The following is a 13,412-nucleotide window of genomic DNA, read 5'->3' on the forward strand; positions in this document are numbered from 1 at the left end:
CCGCCACTGTCACACTTGGGGCAGGGCCGATGGAGAGGTTATGGCTCTACCCTGTCACACACAGAGCAAGGCCCGTGGAGGGGGGTTGGGGCGCCACCCTCTATCACCCACAGAGCAGGGCCGATCAGGGGGTTGGGGCGCCGCCACTGTCACACTCAGGGCAGGGCTGATGGAGAGGTTATGGCTCTACCCTGTCACACACAGAGCAAGGCCCGTGGAGGGGGGTTGGGGCGCCACCCTCTATCACCCACAGAGCAGGGCCGATCAGGGGGTTGGGGCGCCGCCACTGTCACACTCAGGGCAGGGCTGATGGAGAGGTTATGGCTCTACCCTGTCACACACAGAGCAAGGCCCGTGGAGGGGGGTTGGGGCGCCACCCTCTATCACCCACAGAGCAGGGCCGATCAGGGGGTTGGGGCGCTGCCACTGTCACACTCAGGGCAGGGCTGATGGAGAGGTTATGGCTCTACCCTGTCACACACAGAGCAAGGCCTGTGGAGGGGGGTTGGGGCGCCACCCTCTATCACCCACAGAGCAGGGCCGATCAGGGGGTTGGTGTGCTGCACCCTGTCAAACGCAGAGGCGCAGGGCAATCAGGGGATTGGGGAGCTCCCCCCTATCAGGCACAGAGGAGGGCTGATCAGGGGGTTGGGGTGCCTTCCCCTGTCACGAACAGAGTAGGGCGGATAGGGAGGTTGTGGCCCCGCCCCCTGTCACACACAGAGCCGCAGGGCGATCAGGGGATTGGGGAGCTCCCCCCTATCAGGCACAGGGCAGGGCCCGTGGGGGGGGGTGGTTGGGGCGCCGCAGCCTGTCACACACAGAGCCGCAGGGCGATCAGGGGGTTTGGGCGCTGCCCCCTGTCATGCTGATCCCGGTGCCGGGAGCCTCGCTGCTCCGCTGATCCCGGTGCTGGGAGGCATATTACCCTTTTACTATATAGGATAGAGGCCTGGTGCATGGGTAGGGGCTGGCTGGTTTGCCCTGAAGGGTGTCCTGGATCAGGGTGGGGGTCCCCACTGGGGTGCCTGGCCAGTCTGGGTGAGGGGCTGAGGGCTGTTTTCCGGCTGGCGAGTGACTAAAGCTTCCAACCGCTCCTTGTTTTCTTCTCTTTTTTTTTTTTTTTTTCTGGGCCAGCTTTAGCTCTGAGGCCTCGCTGCTGAAAACATAGATACAATGTTGCGGTCCGAGCCCGGCTGAATGGAAGCCCTTTTCTGGGGTTTTGTTTAGCTTCTTATTTGCAACATAGTATATAGTTGCTTAGAGTTGCAACTGAGAGGCCGGCAAGTGAGGCGGTGAACGTTGGAGTCTGCAGCAAGCAAGCCTCCCTGCTCGCTTCAGTGCCTGGCTGCTGGCTGCCATCTTGGCTGACAGTTAATTTGCATATACTCACTGATTAGCCAATGAAAAGGGTAGCGGTCGTACGCCAATTACCATGTTTCTCTTTTATTAGTGTAGATGGTTTTCCACAACCTCTCTTCTTATTCCTGGAATGTCACTTTTGTGTGAAGACGTCCACTTGAATGCTAACTCTCCTGTTAAACTTTTCTTGACCTCCTATAAGAGTGTCATGCCTAGTTCTGTGCTTTCTGTGCATTTTATATTAACATTCGTTTATTTAATATGACTAGGTGTATCCTGCTTATTTTGTTTGTTTGTATGTTAAAGTATACATCTCTTCTAACCCATAAGCTTTCTAAGGGCTGGAGCTGTGCATTACTAATTTATGGATTTTCAGTGTCTGCACTAGGTTGAGTGTACTTGTATAAGTCCTCAGTGAGTATTTGTGGGAAAAAAGAATTTAAAAGTGAATATATTTGTTTTAAATACCTTTAGGTGAAATTAAAGGGCCACTTGAAATCTCTGTATCACAACAAGACGTACGTATTTCACAAGATACTTTAACAGCTGGAGTAGAAGAAATTAGATCTGTAGACATCGTTAATGTGCTGCTGAATTTTGAAATCAAAGAGGTATGTAATTTTCATCTGTTTTTATAAAGTAAGGTGAATAAATGATGGATATTTAGAATTACCTCTACTAAGATAAACTTGTAGTTATTGATATAAATGAGAAAATCTTATATAGGCTATTTATAATTTGTATGTAGTAGTAATGTTTTAAAATTTGAGAGTTTGTTAAAAATGAATTATATTTGAGGGATATAATATTTCATAGAGAAAATGGTAGCATGCCCTGTAATGTGCTTTTCAGATAATTTTAGGATAATTGGGAGATGGCTTGCTTTGGATTTCATGTAGGAAAGACAGGAAAGGGAAAAGATGATAGGAAAATCCTATGCAGATTTTAGAAATCCTTAATAGAATAGAACACAGTATGTCTACATTTTTAAAATATTTCATTACCACTATTTGCTTTCCATCTGCAGATTCTTGAGGGAAGATTAAATGTATTTTCCTCTTCTGTATTAACACATTTAAGAAATATTCATTGCATGTGTTTAGTGCCAAGAATACAGAGGTAAACGGCATAGACTCTGAATTCAAACAAGAAAACAATTGAAATTTTGGTAGTGCTCCCATTAAAAATATGCCTAGTGGAGCTTGAGGCAGTGATGGTAGGGAGAGGGCATCTAAGCAGTCTGGGAGCATCAGGGAATATTTCCTGAAAGGAGTGACATTTGAGCGAATTTTAAGAAAAGAGTAAGATATAGTCTGAGAAAAGGGGATCAACAAAGGGGCTAGGACAGGGCATAAGGTTGTGAATATGTGAGAAAGCATAGCGGATACAGGGACTTGCAAGAACTTCCTCCAAAATCCCTTCATCATTAAATAGTTGTATAGAGGTTGTGTTCTTTCTCTGAGTTAACAATAATAAACATTTAAACAAATGAGTTCTTCTTTTTGATCTGAAATATGTTTTGAAACTAACTTCCTTCATGTTAAACCTCTGCTATTTTTCTGGTTAATATTTAAAGACTTTTAAGCTTTGATAATTGAAACATTGATAGATGAATCACTCTGTTTGCAAATAGGTTTATTAACATATACATAGAAAATCTATAAGTCCTTTTTAATATTATTTGTAATACATATTATTATAGTTCCCCTTCCTTAGGTCAGTGATTGGGATAGGGGAAGCAGTTTGCACTGTCTCTCTTAGGCCAATACTCAGCATTGTCTGAAAACATGTTTGATTGTCACTATCTGGGGAGGTGGAGCTACTGGGAAACAGTGGGTAGAGGCCACTAAACATCCTACAGTGCACAGGACTGCTCCTCACTGTAAAGAATTATCTAGCCTAAAGTGTCAGTGGGTCAAGATGGAAAAACTTTGCCTTAGGTGTAGTATAAAAATTGACCGTTTATCTCACAGACTTTCAGATGAAAAGCCATTCATCAGACTAGGACTTTGGGAATTAGGGAGAAATACTTAAGTCTGAACAAGTAAATGTGCCTGCCAAAGTAAATAGCTCCAGGCAATTTCCAGGCACAAGTAGAAATAAACATCTTTACATGGTGTGAATTTTTGGGTTATATCACTATGGATGGTTATTAAATTGTTGACTTACTTTCCTTGTATACTAATGAAATAGTTTGTGGTAATACTGGTACTTTTTTCTAGGTTGTGGTTACTTTGATGAAAAAAGCAGAAAAGAAAGGAAGGCCTTTACATGAACTAAATGTCCTCCAGCTTGGAGTGGAAGCTAGAGTTAAAACCTATGACCTAACTGCTAAAGCTTATCTAAAAAAAATTAGTATGCGATGCTTTGAGTTTACTGGTAAGTGTGAAGTATAGTCTGTGTAAATTATCCATGGAATAGCCAGATGGTCCCTCCCTTTTTATCAGCATTAAGCATATTTATTAGTGTCACCATAACTGTTTAGTTAGTTTAAATTTATTACATCGATACAAAGGAATGTGATATTTAAAAATAAATTATCCATGTAGTTATCATAAGTAAGATTATATCTAGATAGATGTCTACATTTAGCATGAAGTAGAATATATCTAAAAGAAAAATGAAACATTTGTCATCAGTGTCTGTACATAACATTTCAGTAATTGTAAAAGGTAGGAGTTCATTATAATTATGCTGTGGGAACTGATATATTAGGAAATCAGGAACCAAGTACAATACCCAGGTATAGAGCCCAGGGATCCTTTTTGAAAAGGTAAGTTAATTTATTAGGAAATAACTTTCTATTTCTTTCTTTCTTTATTTTAAAATTATATCAGTGTTTTTAATTTATTTTTAATGAAATTAGCATAAGGGATGGGCAAAAGTAGATTTTCAGTTTTCCATATGGAAAAAGACATGCTGGTTATGATTACAATAGGTTTATTAACTAACACTATGTTTTGCATATTCACAACTGTAAACCTACTTTTGTACACTCCTTTGTATATGTAAAAATGAAAATTAAATAATACAGAAATATATAGAAGAAAAACTTAACATCACTATGTAGCCTCACTCCTTAAAGTGAGAATTTTGTTCACTATGGTTATTAGGCATAGCATTGATGGAAACATGAAACATTTGAATTATATATTGGTTTTAGGATTAGAATAAATTTAAGGACAAGAGTGACAGCATAGCTCAGTATAGACATGGTTCACAGTCCATTTAGTGTTGATAGTCTTAGAACCCATATGTAATGTGACTGAAAAATAAGAGGATATATAATTATTAGTTTCTGAGAAAATGTCAAACATGGTAATCATCTGATTTGAAATGAGATAAATGAGGAAGGAAATATTAAAATATTATGGATAACTTAGCTTCCTTAAAGCCAGGATGTTAAAAAATCATAAAGTTTGTTTTGGGTATAAATAAAATATTAAAATAAAAACAATACTGTTATTCTTTAATGATAACCTCGACCTTTCAGATTCACTTTCTAAAGTGGATCAAGCCAACTTTTAAAGTTGCTATGGGTGTTTAAAGTTTATAGGACTTCTGTGGGCTAACTTGAAGTAAAGCAAATTTATATTGAGAATAACCCCTAGTTTATGTATTTTTTAGCTTTATTCTTTAATATATTCTGATTTGTTCAGAGTAATTCCAGTACTACCAAATGTTAACAGCATTTTAATTAGCTGGTGCTGGTTTTTTGTTTTTATGGACTTTCTTTTTCAACGCAGATTTATTGATGTATGATTTATATACAGTAAAATTCACCATTTTAATGTATAGCTCTATGAGCTTTGGCAAACATATATTTGTCTGTTTGAACATATGTTTGAAATGTTGAAAAGACTTAATGGATTTACCCCCTCCTTTTCTCTTTTAGACTCTAAAGGAGAACCTCTTCATATTATTAACTCTTCTAATGTAACTGATGAACCCCTTCTGAAAATGTTATTGACAAAGGTATCTAGTTTCATTTCTAGGATTTTTAAATATGTGAACTATGTAATCCCCCCATATTTAATATTTCAATTTTCTCCCTTAAATGTTTTCATTCTAAAACTGGTTGATTATAGTATATTATGCAAACATCTGACTATCCTGGAAATCTCAGTAATCTTCGGAGTTAACCCTATGTTTTGGAATAAGTGAGAGCATATAAAGTTCCATTTTCATTCAAAGCAAAATCTGTTGTAATCTGGATATACTAATATTTTCCCCTACCTGTAGCATTTGAGTTTTTGCTTCTGCAGAATTTGAGAAATGCTTATGTGGTCAATTTTTTTTGGCATGCTCTTCTGTGCCTTTAAGAAATATGTTTATAGTATTTTCATAGCATACAGTATTTTGAAAAGTAAATAATATATATAAATGTTACTGTTTGCAACTCAGTGGTTTAATCCTCCACTATTTGTAGGCAGACAGTGATGGACCGGAATTTAAAACCATTCATGACAATACCAAACAGAGACTGAAGGTAAATCTTTTTAAATTCACTATAAGGTGGGTTATATTAATGGGTAAATCTAGTTTCATAGCCATCTTTAGTTGTGAGATTGTAAATTCTAAAATGAAAATAAGGGTGGCAATAATAATAGCTCTAGTCTTATAGATAAGAGGCATGCATAAAGAGTTTAAATAAAATGTTTAAAGAGAGTTGATTTGATTTTCTACAAGATTGTTTCCCAGATATGAATTAATCATTACTTGTTGAGTATACAAATAATACATTTTTAAGGGAATTTTGTTCCCTTAAAAATGGTTATTTGGCATAGTATTGATAGACATGTGAAACATTTGAATTATGTATTGGTTTTAGGATTAAAATAAATGTAAGGACAATGCTAATGGCATGGCTCAGTATAGACATTGTTGACAGTCCATGTAGTGTTGGTCTGTCTTGGAACCCATATGTAATGTGACTGACCTAAGTATGGCCTGATAATACTTCCTATATCTTTACTTAAAACCCATCAAGTTCTGTTGAGGTTAGAATTATGGTAAAGGTTAAATTTATAATAATGAGTTCTTTTTTTTTTTTAAAGCCCTTAATGGAATGATTTTGTGCTACTTGTGTATGTGGAAGTGGAAATGTAACATAAAAATGTTACCATATCTGACATCTGCCTCTCTAATTGTTTATTATCTTAGGTTTCATTTTCATCCTTAGACTTAGTACTTCATTTGGAAGCTTTATTATCCCTCATGCGTTTTTTATCATCTGCTGTTCCATCCTCTGAACCTTCTGAAAAGGAATCTGAACTGAAGCCACTTGTGGGGGAGTCCAGAAGTCTCATTGTCAAAACTGGTATTAGCTTTTGAGTCATGGTCTAATACTTTCTGTCTGAACTTTAATAATCATATAATAACTTGTATCTTCAAGCTAAGATAAATATTTAGCACCTTACTATTATAGTTGCTATGACAGATTAGGTTAGTTTCAAAAGAAAGCGAATTTTATCCTCTATATATGTTTGCATTGATGTCTCTGCAGTATTCATACCAATGAAAGGGAAAAAGGAAGAAATTAAAATACAAATACAATCATGCATAGTAACAAAAATCCATTTCAGTCCATCGAGTAAACCTACCTGCTGCTCAACAATTTTAGGTGCTTTTCTAAGACACAAAAGGAAGAATCTCATGGAAGAGACAGACCCACTTTGGTTTCTATGCAAACTGTATTTAAATCACATACTAATATGGGTACATGTTCCTCAAACATATGATTTATGCTATTAAATATTAAATATTTATATCCTGAGTGAACAAGTGCCTATTTTTAAGCAAATATCATTTTAATTAATTTTCTTCCGTATCATGTGATATAGATATCTAACATCTAGCAATGTACTTTCAGACCATTACCAATTTGAGTTATATTAATCTTACTGGCATCTTTCAAGTGTAAAGGATCAGATTTTTTTAAATTAGGGAACAGAGCAATAATTTTGCTATAAACTAGACTAAAAGAGTTTTACTTTTGTTGTAATATACTTGCTACGTTAACATTTGTGGAAATACTTATATAAGATAGACACATACACTGTTGAATAAATGAAAAAGCAATGATTAAGTTCACAATAAACTATAAAAAATCTAATTAAAAAATAGTCTTCCTGTTATGCTGTATATTTGATTTTTAAGGTTTGATTATGCTACTTTAAATCTTAAGGGGAAAAAACCATTATCATCTTGGTGGTTAAGGACTGCTGTCCCCATGCTTTTACCTATTATAGGAAAAGGTCTCTTTCCCTCAAGCAAGACGGAGCTCTAGGAAAATATATCCTGAATTCCTCAATCAGGACCTAGACTCAAGTTGGTTAAGGGAATCCGTTTGATTGTGATTCTTATACACATACAAACACACACATTATAAAACTGTTTTTGGTATTTTTTTAAACTTCAGCCCTTTGTGTTCATTTTTCATAGAATTCATTTTAGGATTTTTCATGGAGAAACAGGGTACAATCTAGAGAAATCGATTCTATAGTTAATAACATGTATGTGTCAGAGTTAATCAAATGTATTTTATCAACTATTTATTACTCTTTTAGTTTTTTATGAAATATTCTTCTTTCATCTAATATATGATATTAAAAGGAATTCAAAAATCAATTAGCTTCAGTAGCATTCTAGAATTTTAACATTTTTTTTCCCCCAGAAAAAAATTATAGTAAAGTTTCCATTTATCAAATAGTACTTTTAAGGCACTATTAAAGGCTATCTTTATTCTTAATTTGGAGGGGAATATGCTAGCTTTTGTCTCATGGACATTTGAAAATTGATTCAAAATCCATATTAATTTTATATAATCTTAATAAAGGCCTTTTTAGTTCTTCATAGTTCATAATGTACTTTTATTTTAGTGAATTTGAGAATGTTTTGCATCTTATTATATCAACTTTGCACTTTGCCGATGATAAGGTTTCTATTGCTTTTCAGTGTCCAGTAATACTTCTCAAGATGATGTGTTTGACTTAAAGATCATGGCTGAATTAAATTCATTTAATGTCTTGGTCTGTGATCAGAAGTGTAGCATTGCAGATATTAGAATACATGGTAAGTAATGATTCCTTGGTGTATGTATTTCTGTTTTCTTACATAGACCTCCAAAAAGAATGAGTGTGTGCATGGTACATTTCTCATGAGTCATCTTTTGGTTTACTTGCATTGAAGACTCATGCAAACTTTTCAGAGTTGTACTTTGAAATGTTAGAAGTAAATTTGTTATGATTCATGGCTGACACAACACATTCCCATGTATGTATTTTAAAACTTTTAGGATAAGTCTAAGGCTTAACCTCCTATGTTTGTATTTTCAGAATAATATAACTTTAAACTGTGAATATGTGTTATGATAATATCTCACTGGGCAAACAAAATGTCATTATCCTTATTGTTGTATTTTGTGCTTACATAGCATCAAGAGTAGACGTTTTTCAAAGAAATTTTGTAACCTTTACCCACCATCTGCTTAATATAAGGATGAGTTTAGATTATTCCATGGGTTCTGGAGCCAACTTGCCAAGGTTCAGTTTTGGCTCTAACACTTACTGGCTGAACTTGAGCAAATTAATCTTTCTATGCCCAAGTTCCAATTTCTATAAAATGGAGATAATTATCCATGGCGTTGTGAGGATTAAGTTTTAAACACTTACATATATTTAGAGAAGTGCCTGGTACACCATAAGCAGTTAAAAGAGGTTAAAAATCTGTTTCGTGCCCTAGCTGGTTTGGTTCAGTGGATAGAGCATCGATCTGTGGACTCAGGGGTCCCAGGTTCGATTCTGGTGAAGGGCATGTACCTTGGTTGCGGGCACATCCCCAGTGGGGAGTGTGCAGGAGGCAGCTGATCAGTGTTTCTCTCTCATTGATGTTTCTAACTCTCTGTCCCACTCCCTTCCTCTCTGTGAAAAATCAATAAAATACATTTAAAAAAAATCTGTTTCGTTAAACAAATATTTTATTATCTGTCTTATGGTTGGTATGGTTTATGGTTTGGTTGATTACTCGGTCTTAGCTTTAGGCATTCTTTCTGTAGGAGCTGTTTCAGAAATCATTATGCCTTTAGAAATTATGAGAATGACAAAAATTCTTTTGGAGAGAAATCTTACAAGATTGCATTTTAGATACAGTTTATTATAGAAAGAATAGGACTTATTCATCAAATTGTACTTATTTATGCTTAGTTATCAGAGTAATAGTTTTCATAATGTAATGTTTATGAAATGGCTATGTAACAAACATTTTGTGTCTTTCTAAATGACCACTTCTGATCTTGCCAATGCACAGATATTTTGTGTTTGGAAATCTGTAATTAATTTTCCTTGAAAAAAAAATTTTTTTTAAATTTCCACTTTTATTTATGACTTACCTGTAGCACTTAAAGATATAATCTTCCTTGGTATCTCGTACATAGAAGTTGATACTTTTAGTATGTCTAACAGTAAGTAATTTTTATTCATTCTGTATCTTTGTAATATATTATTGAACTTAAGTACCACTAAGTTGGTTACTTGGATTAGGTGAAAAGTTTGTAAATGTAATGTTTCCCATAGGAATGGATGCCTCCATTTCTGCGAAGCCAAAGCAAACTGACATGTTTGCCAGACTTCAGGATATCATTGTTACCAATGTAGATTTGATGTCCATTCACAAAAAGGTAATTTTTTAAAAAAAGCTTCTATATTGAAATTTATTTTTACCTTTAGTTTTGAGATGACTTTATCCATTTGTTCTGTATATACTTAGCGTCTGTCATGTGTTAGGTACTTGTTAGGGATTGGACGTGAATATAGTCATAGCCTGCTTTCACAGTGTGTATGGGCTGAGTGATTCGTAAAAGTTTTTTCTGACCAATTAAGTGCTTGATCTCTACATTGATAAAATAATTTTTATAAATATAGGAAAAATTATTGTCAAATAAATGTTTAATAATTTGTTGAAAGTTTATTTTGATGGTGCTTCTTCACACATCAAAGATTCTATAATAATGTAACTTATTTATAATACAGATATTTTGATGTAGTAACCAGTTAATTTAATACTTTTAGGCTGTCTCTATTTTGGGAGATGAAGTCTTTAGGTTCCAAATGACTCTTTATCCAGATGCCACAGAAGGAAAGGCCTATGCCGATATGTCTAAAGTAGATGGCAAACTTAGTCTCAAAGTGGGCTGTATTCAAATTGTTTATGTTCATAAATTCTTCATGTCTCTTCTGGTAAGTTTATTTTTAAATATATTTATCTCTCACTGAGGCCCAAATATCTTTGCCTATGTATCTGAACCTAGGTAGTTAAAATTTTTACTAAACGGGTTGTGGGTAAACACCCAAATGCTGAACAGAACATTATAGTTAAGGAAATCATCTACATGATGGATAACCAAATGAATTTTTGTCATCATTGGTTTGAACATGTAAACTATTATGCTTTAACATTTTCATAGCTATATATTTTAAAAGTACTTAAAAAGCATGTAGGGCTTTTCAGTGTTATTTGTTTTATGAAATACCCTTAAAGGTATTGAGGTAAAAAGAATTTTTTAAGGAAATCAGTAGGCATTTGAAGGAGTAATATTGGAACTGAACAGCTTTTGATTATAATTGCGATCAATAAGGCCATAAAATTCTTTTTTAAAAGTTACTTATTTCCATGTAAGTATTGTGGGCTAAATTTGCCTATGCCTCTTAGCAGGAATAAAATTCAAAGCTTACAAGTCATAGATTTCTACTTAAACCATCATATTTTTTTTGTTATTATTTTTTCTTACGGGGAGAAAAAGGGAGAAGGGGAGAAGGAGAGAGCCGTGTTTTATTTTTCAGGGAAGTAATTTATTTGACATGAGGGGAGTTTAGGTTGCTTTGTATTATTAATGAATGAGCGTCAGGAATATTATTTCTAAGAATGATCTTTATTGGGAAAAATCTTTGTTTATAATTAAAATTGAGGTAAAATCCATCTTACTCTAAATAAAGAAGTTTTGATTCTTATTAGTGATAGCAAGGTTGTAGACATTTAAGCATCTTCCGCCTGAGTATACTTTTAAAAAACCTTAAGAAATAAGCTGGAAAAACCATAGTTTCTAAGAATAACTTTATTCCTGTGACTTAGAGAAATAGATTTGAACTTAATTTGGGAAAAGTAAAGTGCTCTCCTCCACTTCTTTATTTAAATTTGAATTTAAAATAACTAACATTCATGGGTAAAAAGGAAATTAAAAAAAATTGTTATTTGAAACCTGTCTGACTTTGTAAACCAATGTCATCCCAATAAATTCAATAAAAAATTGTTACCAAAATTTGTCATAAGAACCAAATAATTCTGAAATATATAAAATGAAAGTTAAAGGACTCTTCTTTCCTAGAAGTAATTATTATTAATATTTAGGAGTGTATCTTTCTAGATTTTACTCTCTCCATAAGCACAATAATAAATAACATTTCTTATATTACCTTTTACTTAATTTTTAAAGTAAATAATTTCTAAAGATTTTCCTTTTTAAATAAATGTTGTTTTGGGGGAACTCTAAATACAGTCTCTTCCAACAGAACTTTCTCAACAATTTCCAAACTGCCAAAGAAGCCTTGAGCGCAGCCACGGTACAGGCTGCAGAAAGAGCTGCTTCCAGCATGAAAGACTTGGCTCAGAAGAGTTTCCGCCTTTTGATGGATATCAATTTGAAAGCACCAGTTATTATCATTCCTCAGTCTTCAGTATCACCTAATGCTGTGATAGCCGATCTGGGTTTAATCAGAGTGGAAAATAAATTTAGCTTAGTTCCTATGGAACATTCTTCTCTTCCCCCAGTCATTGACAAAATGAACATCCAACTCACTCAGTTGAAACTCTCCAGGTATAAATATAGAATCAAATTGTATGTTACTTAGTATAAATAGAATTTTCATAGACTCCTTCCAGGGGTAAAATACTCTAGTGATTTGTGATTCTCCTTATTTTTTCTAATTATGAAACCTTGACTGTTGGTATTTGGTCAGTGGTTAGTAGCAAAGTATGTACGTTATAGTACAGTATCTGCATTTTGTCTTACTAAATTTATGATGTGATTTTTTTGATTTATAAACATTTCCTGTTACAAATTATAGTTTACCCAATAATTTAGATTTATTTTTGTACATAGCTATTTTCTGTAGATGGGAGAAAGCTGCTTAAAATGCAATAAAATTTAAGATTTATTTCTTATTTCTAAACCATATCACACTTGGGAATTCTCTCTGAGGTTTATAAAGGATTATTGAATATAAATTGGAAAGGGTTGGCTCTGTTAAATGACAGGAGTACTTACTTGTTTGTGCAAATGGTTGTTGGTAAACAAACTAGAAATTACTGTTACCGTATGTTTGCTTAACTTCAGGGTTTGATGAGTTTTTCCCTTTAATTTGGAGAAGTACCAATAACATAAAACTAAGGGCTAAGTAGACTATCACTTTCTTTGTCCTCCATTTTTGAGGCGGATGTAACATTTATTTTTAAGACATTGCACTGTTTGCTATTAATAAATAGTTCTTGTGAAGATAGTTAATAATGAAATTCATACTTCGTGAAATTTGTGTCTTTGAAGTCAGCATAGGCTTTGTTTTAGAGAACTCTGCATGTAAACTTGATTTATTCTGATTCGACTGATCTGTGAAAAGAAGTATGTTCTAAAAGAATTCTGGTAGCAGCCCTTATTAAGGAAAATGTTGTGTGGAAACTTAAATAATATGATAGTCTTCATTTTAAAATATAGATTTCAAAAATACAAAATAAATTCTTGTTTATCTTTCAGAACTATCTTGCAGGCTGGCTTGCCACAATATGACATTGAAATTTTAAAACCAGTCAACATGCTTTTGTCTATACAGCGAAATTTAGCAGCAACATGGTATGTGCAAATTCCAGGGATGGAGATTAAAGGAAAACTGAAACCTATGCAGGTAAGTGTGTATATATATATATGTGTGTGTGTGTGTGTGTGTGTGTGTGTGTGTATATATATATATATGAAAATTGCCCTGGCCAGTGCCCTGGCCAGT

At 34.6% G+C, this 13,412-nt stretch overlaps 1 protein-coding gene across 1 annotated transcript in view; it reads left to right on the top strand.

Annotated features, from left to right (window-relative positions):
- VPS13C (vacuolar protein sorting 13 homolog C (S. cerevisiae)) overlaps nt 1–13,412 on the top strand; it is a 182,912-nt gene that overhangs the window by 105,083 nt on the left and 64,417 nt on the right. The window contains exons 37-46 of the mRNA XM_014535515.1: nt 1,837–1,973; nt 3,585–3,741; nt 5,258–5,337; nt 5,792–5,851; nt 6,526–6,682; nt 8,320–8,436; nt 9,936–10,039; nt 10,431–10,598; nt 11,928–12,232; nt 13,166–13,313. Coding sequence (XP_014391001.1) covers nt 1,837–1,973; nt 3,585–3,741; nt 5,258–5,337; nt 5,792–5,851; nt 6,526–6,682; nt 8,320–8,436; nt 9,936–10,039; nt 10,431–10,598; nt 11,928–12,232; nt 13,166–13,313 — 1,433 coding nt within the window. The remainder of the gene's footprint in view (nt 1–1,836; nt 1,974–3,584; nt 3,742–5,257; nt 5,338–5,791; nt 5,852–6,525; nt 6,683–8,319; nt 8,437–9,935; nt 10,040–10,430; nt 10,599–11,927; nt 12,233–13,165; nt 13,314–13,412) is intronic.

The sequence above is a fragment of the Myotis brandtii genome, unplaced genomic scaffold (genome assembly GCF_000412655.1).
Source record: "Myotis brandtii unplaced genomic scaffold, ASM41265v1 scaffold144, whole genome shotgun sequence".
Taxonomy (NCBI): domain Eukaryota; kingdom Metazoa; phylum Chordata; class Mammalia; order Chiroptera; family Vespertilionidae; genus Myotis; species Myotis brandtii.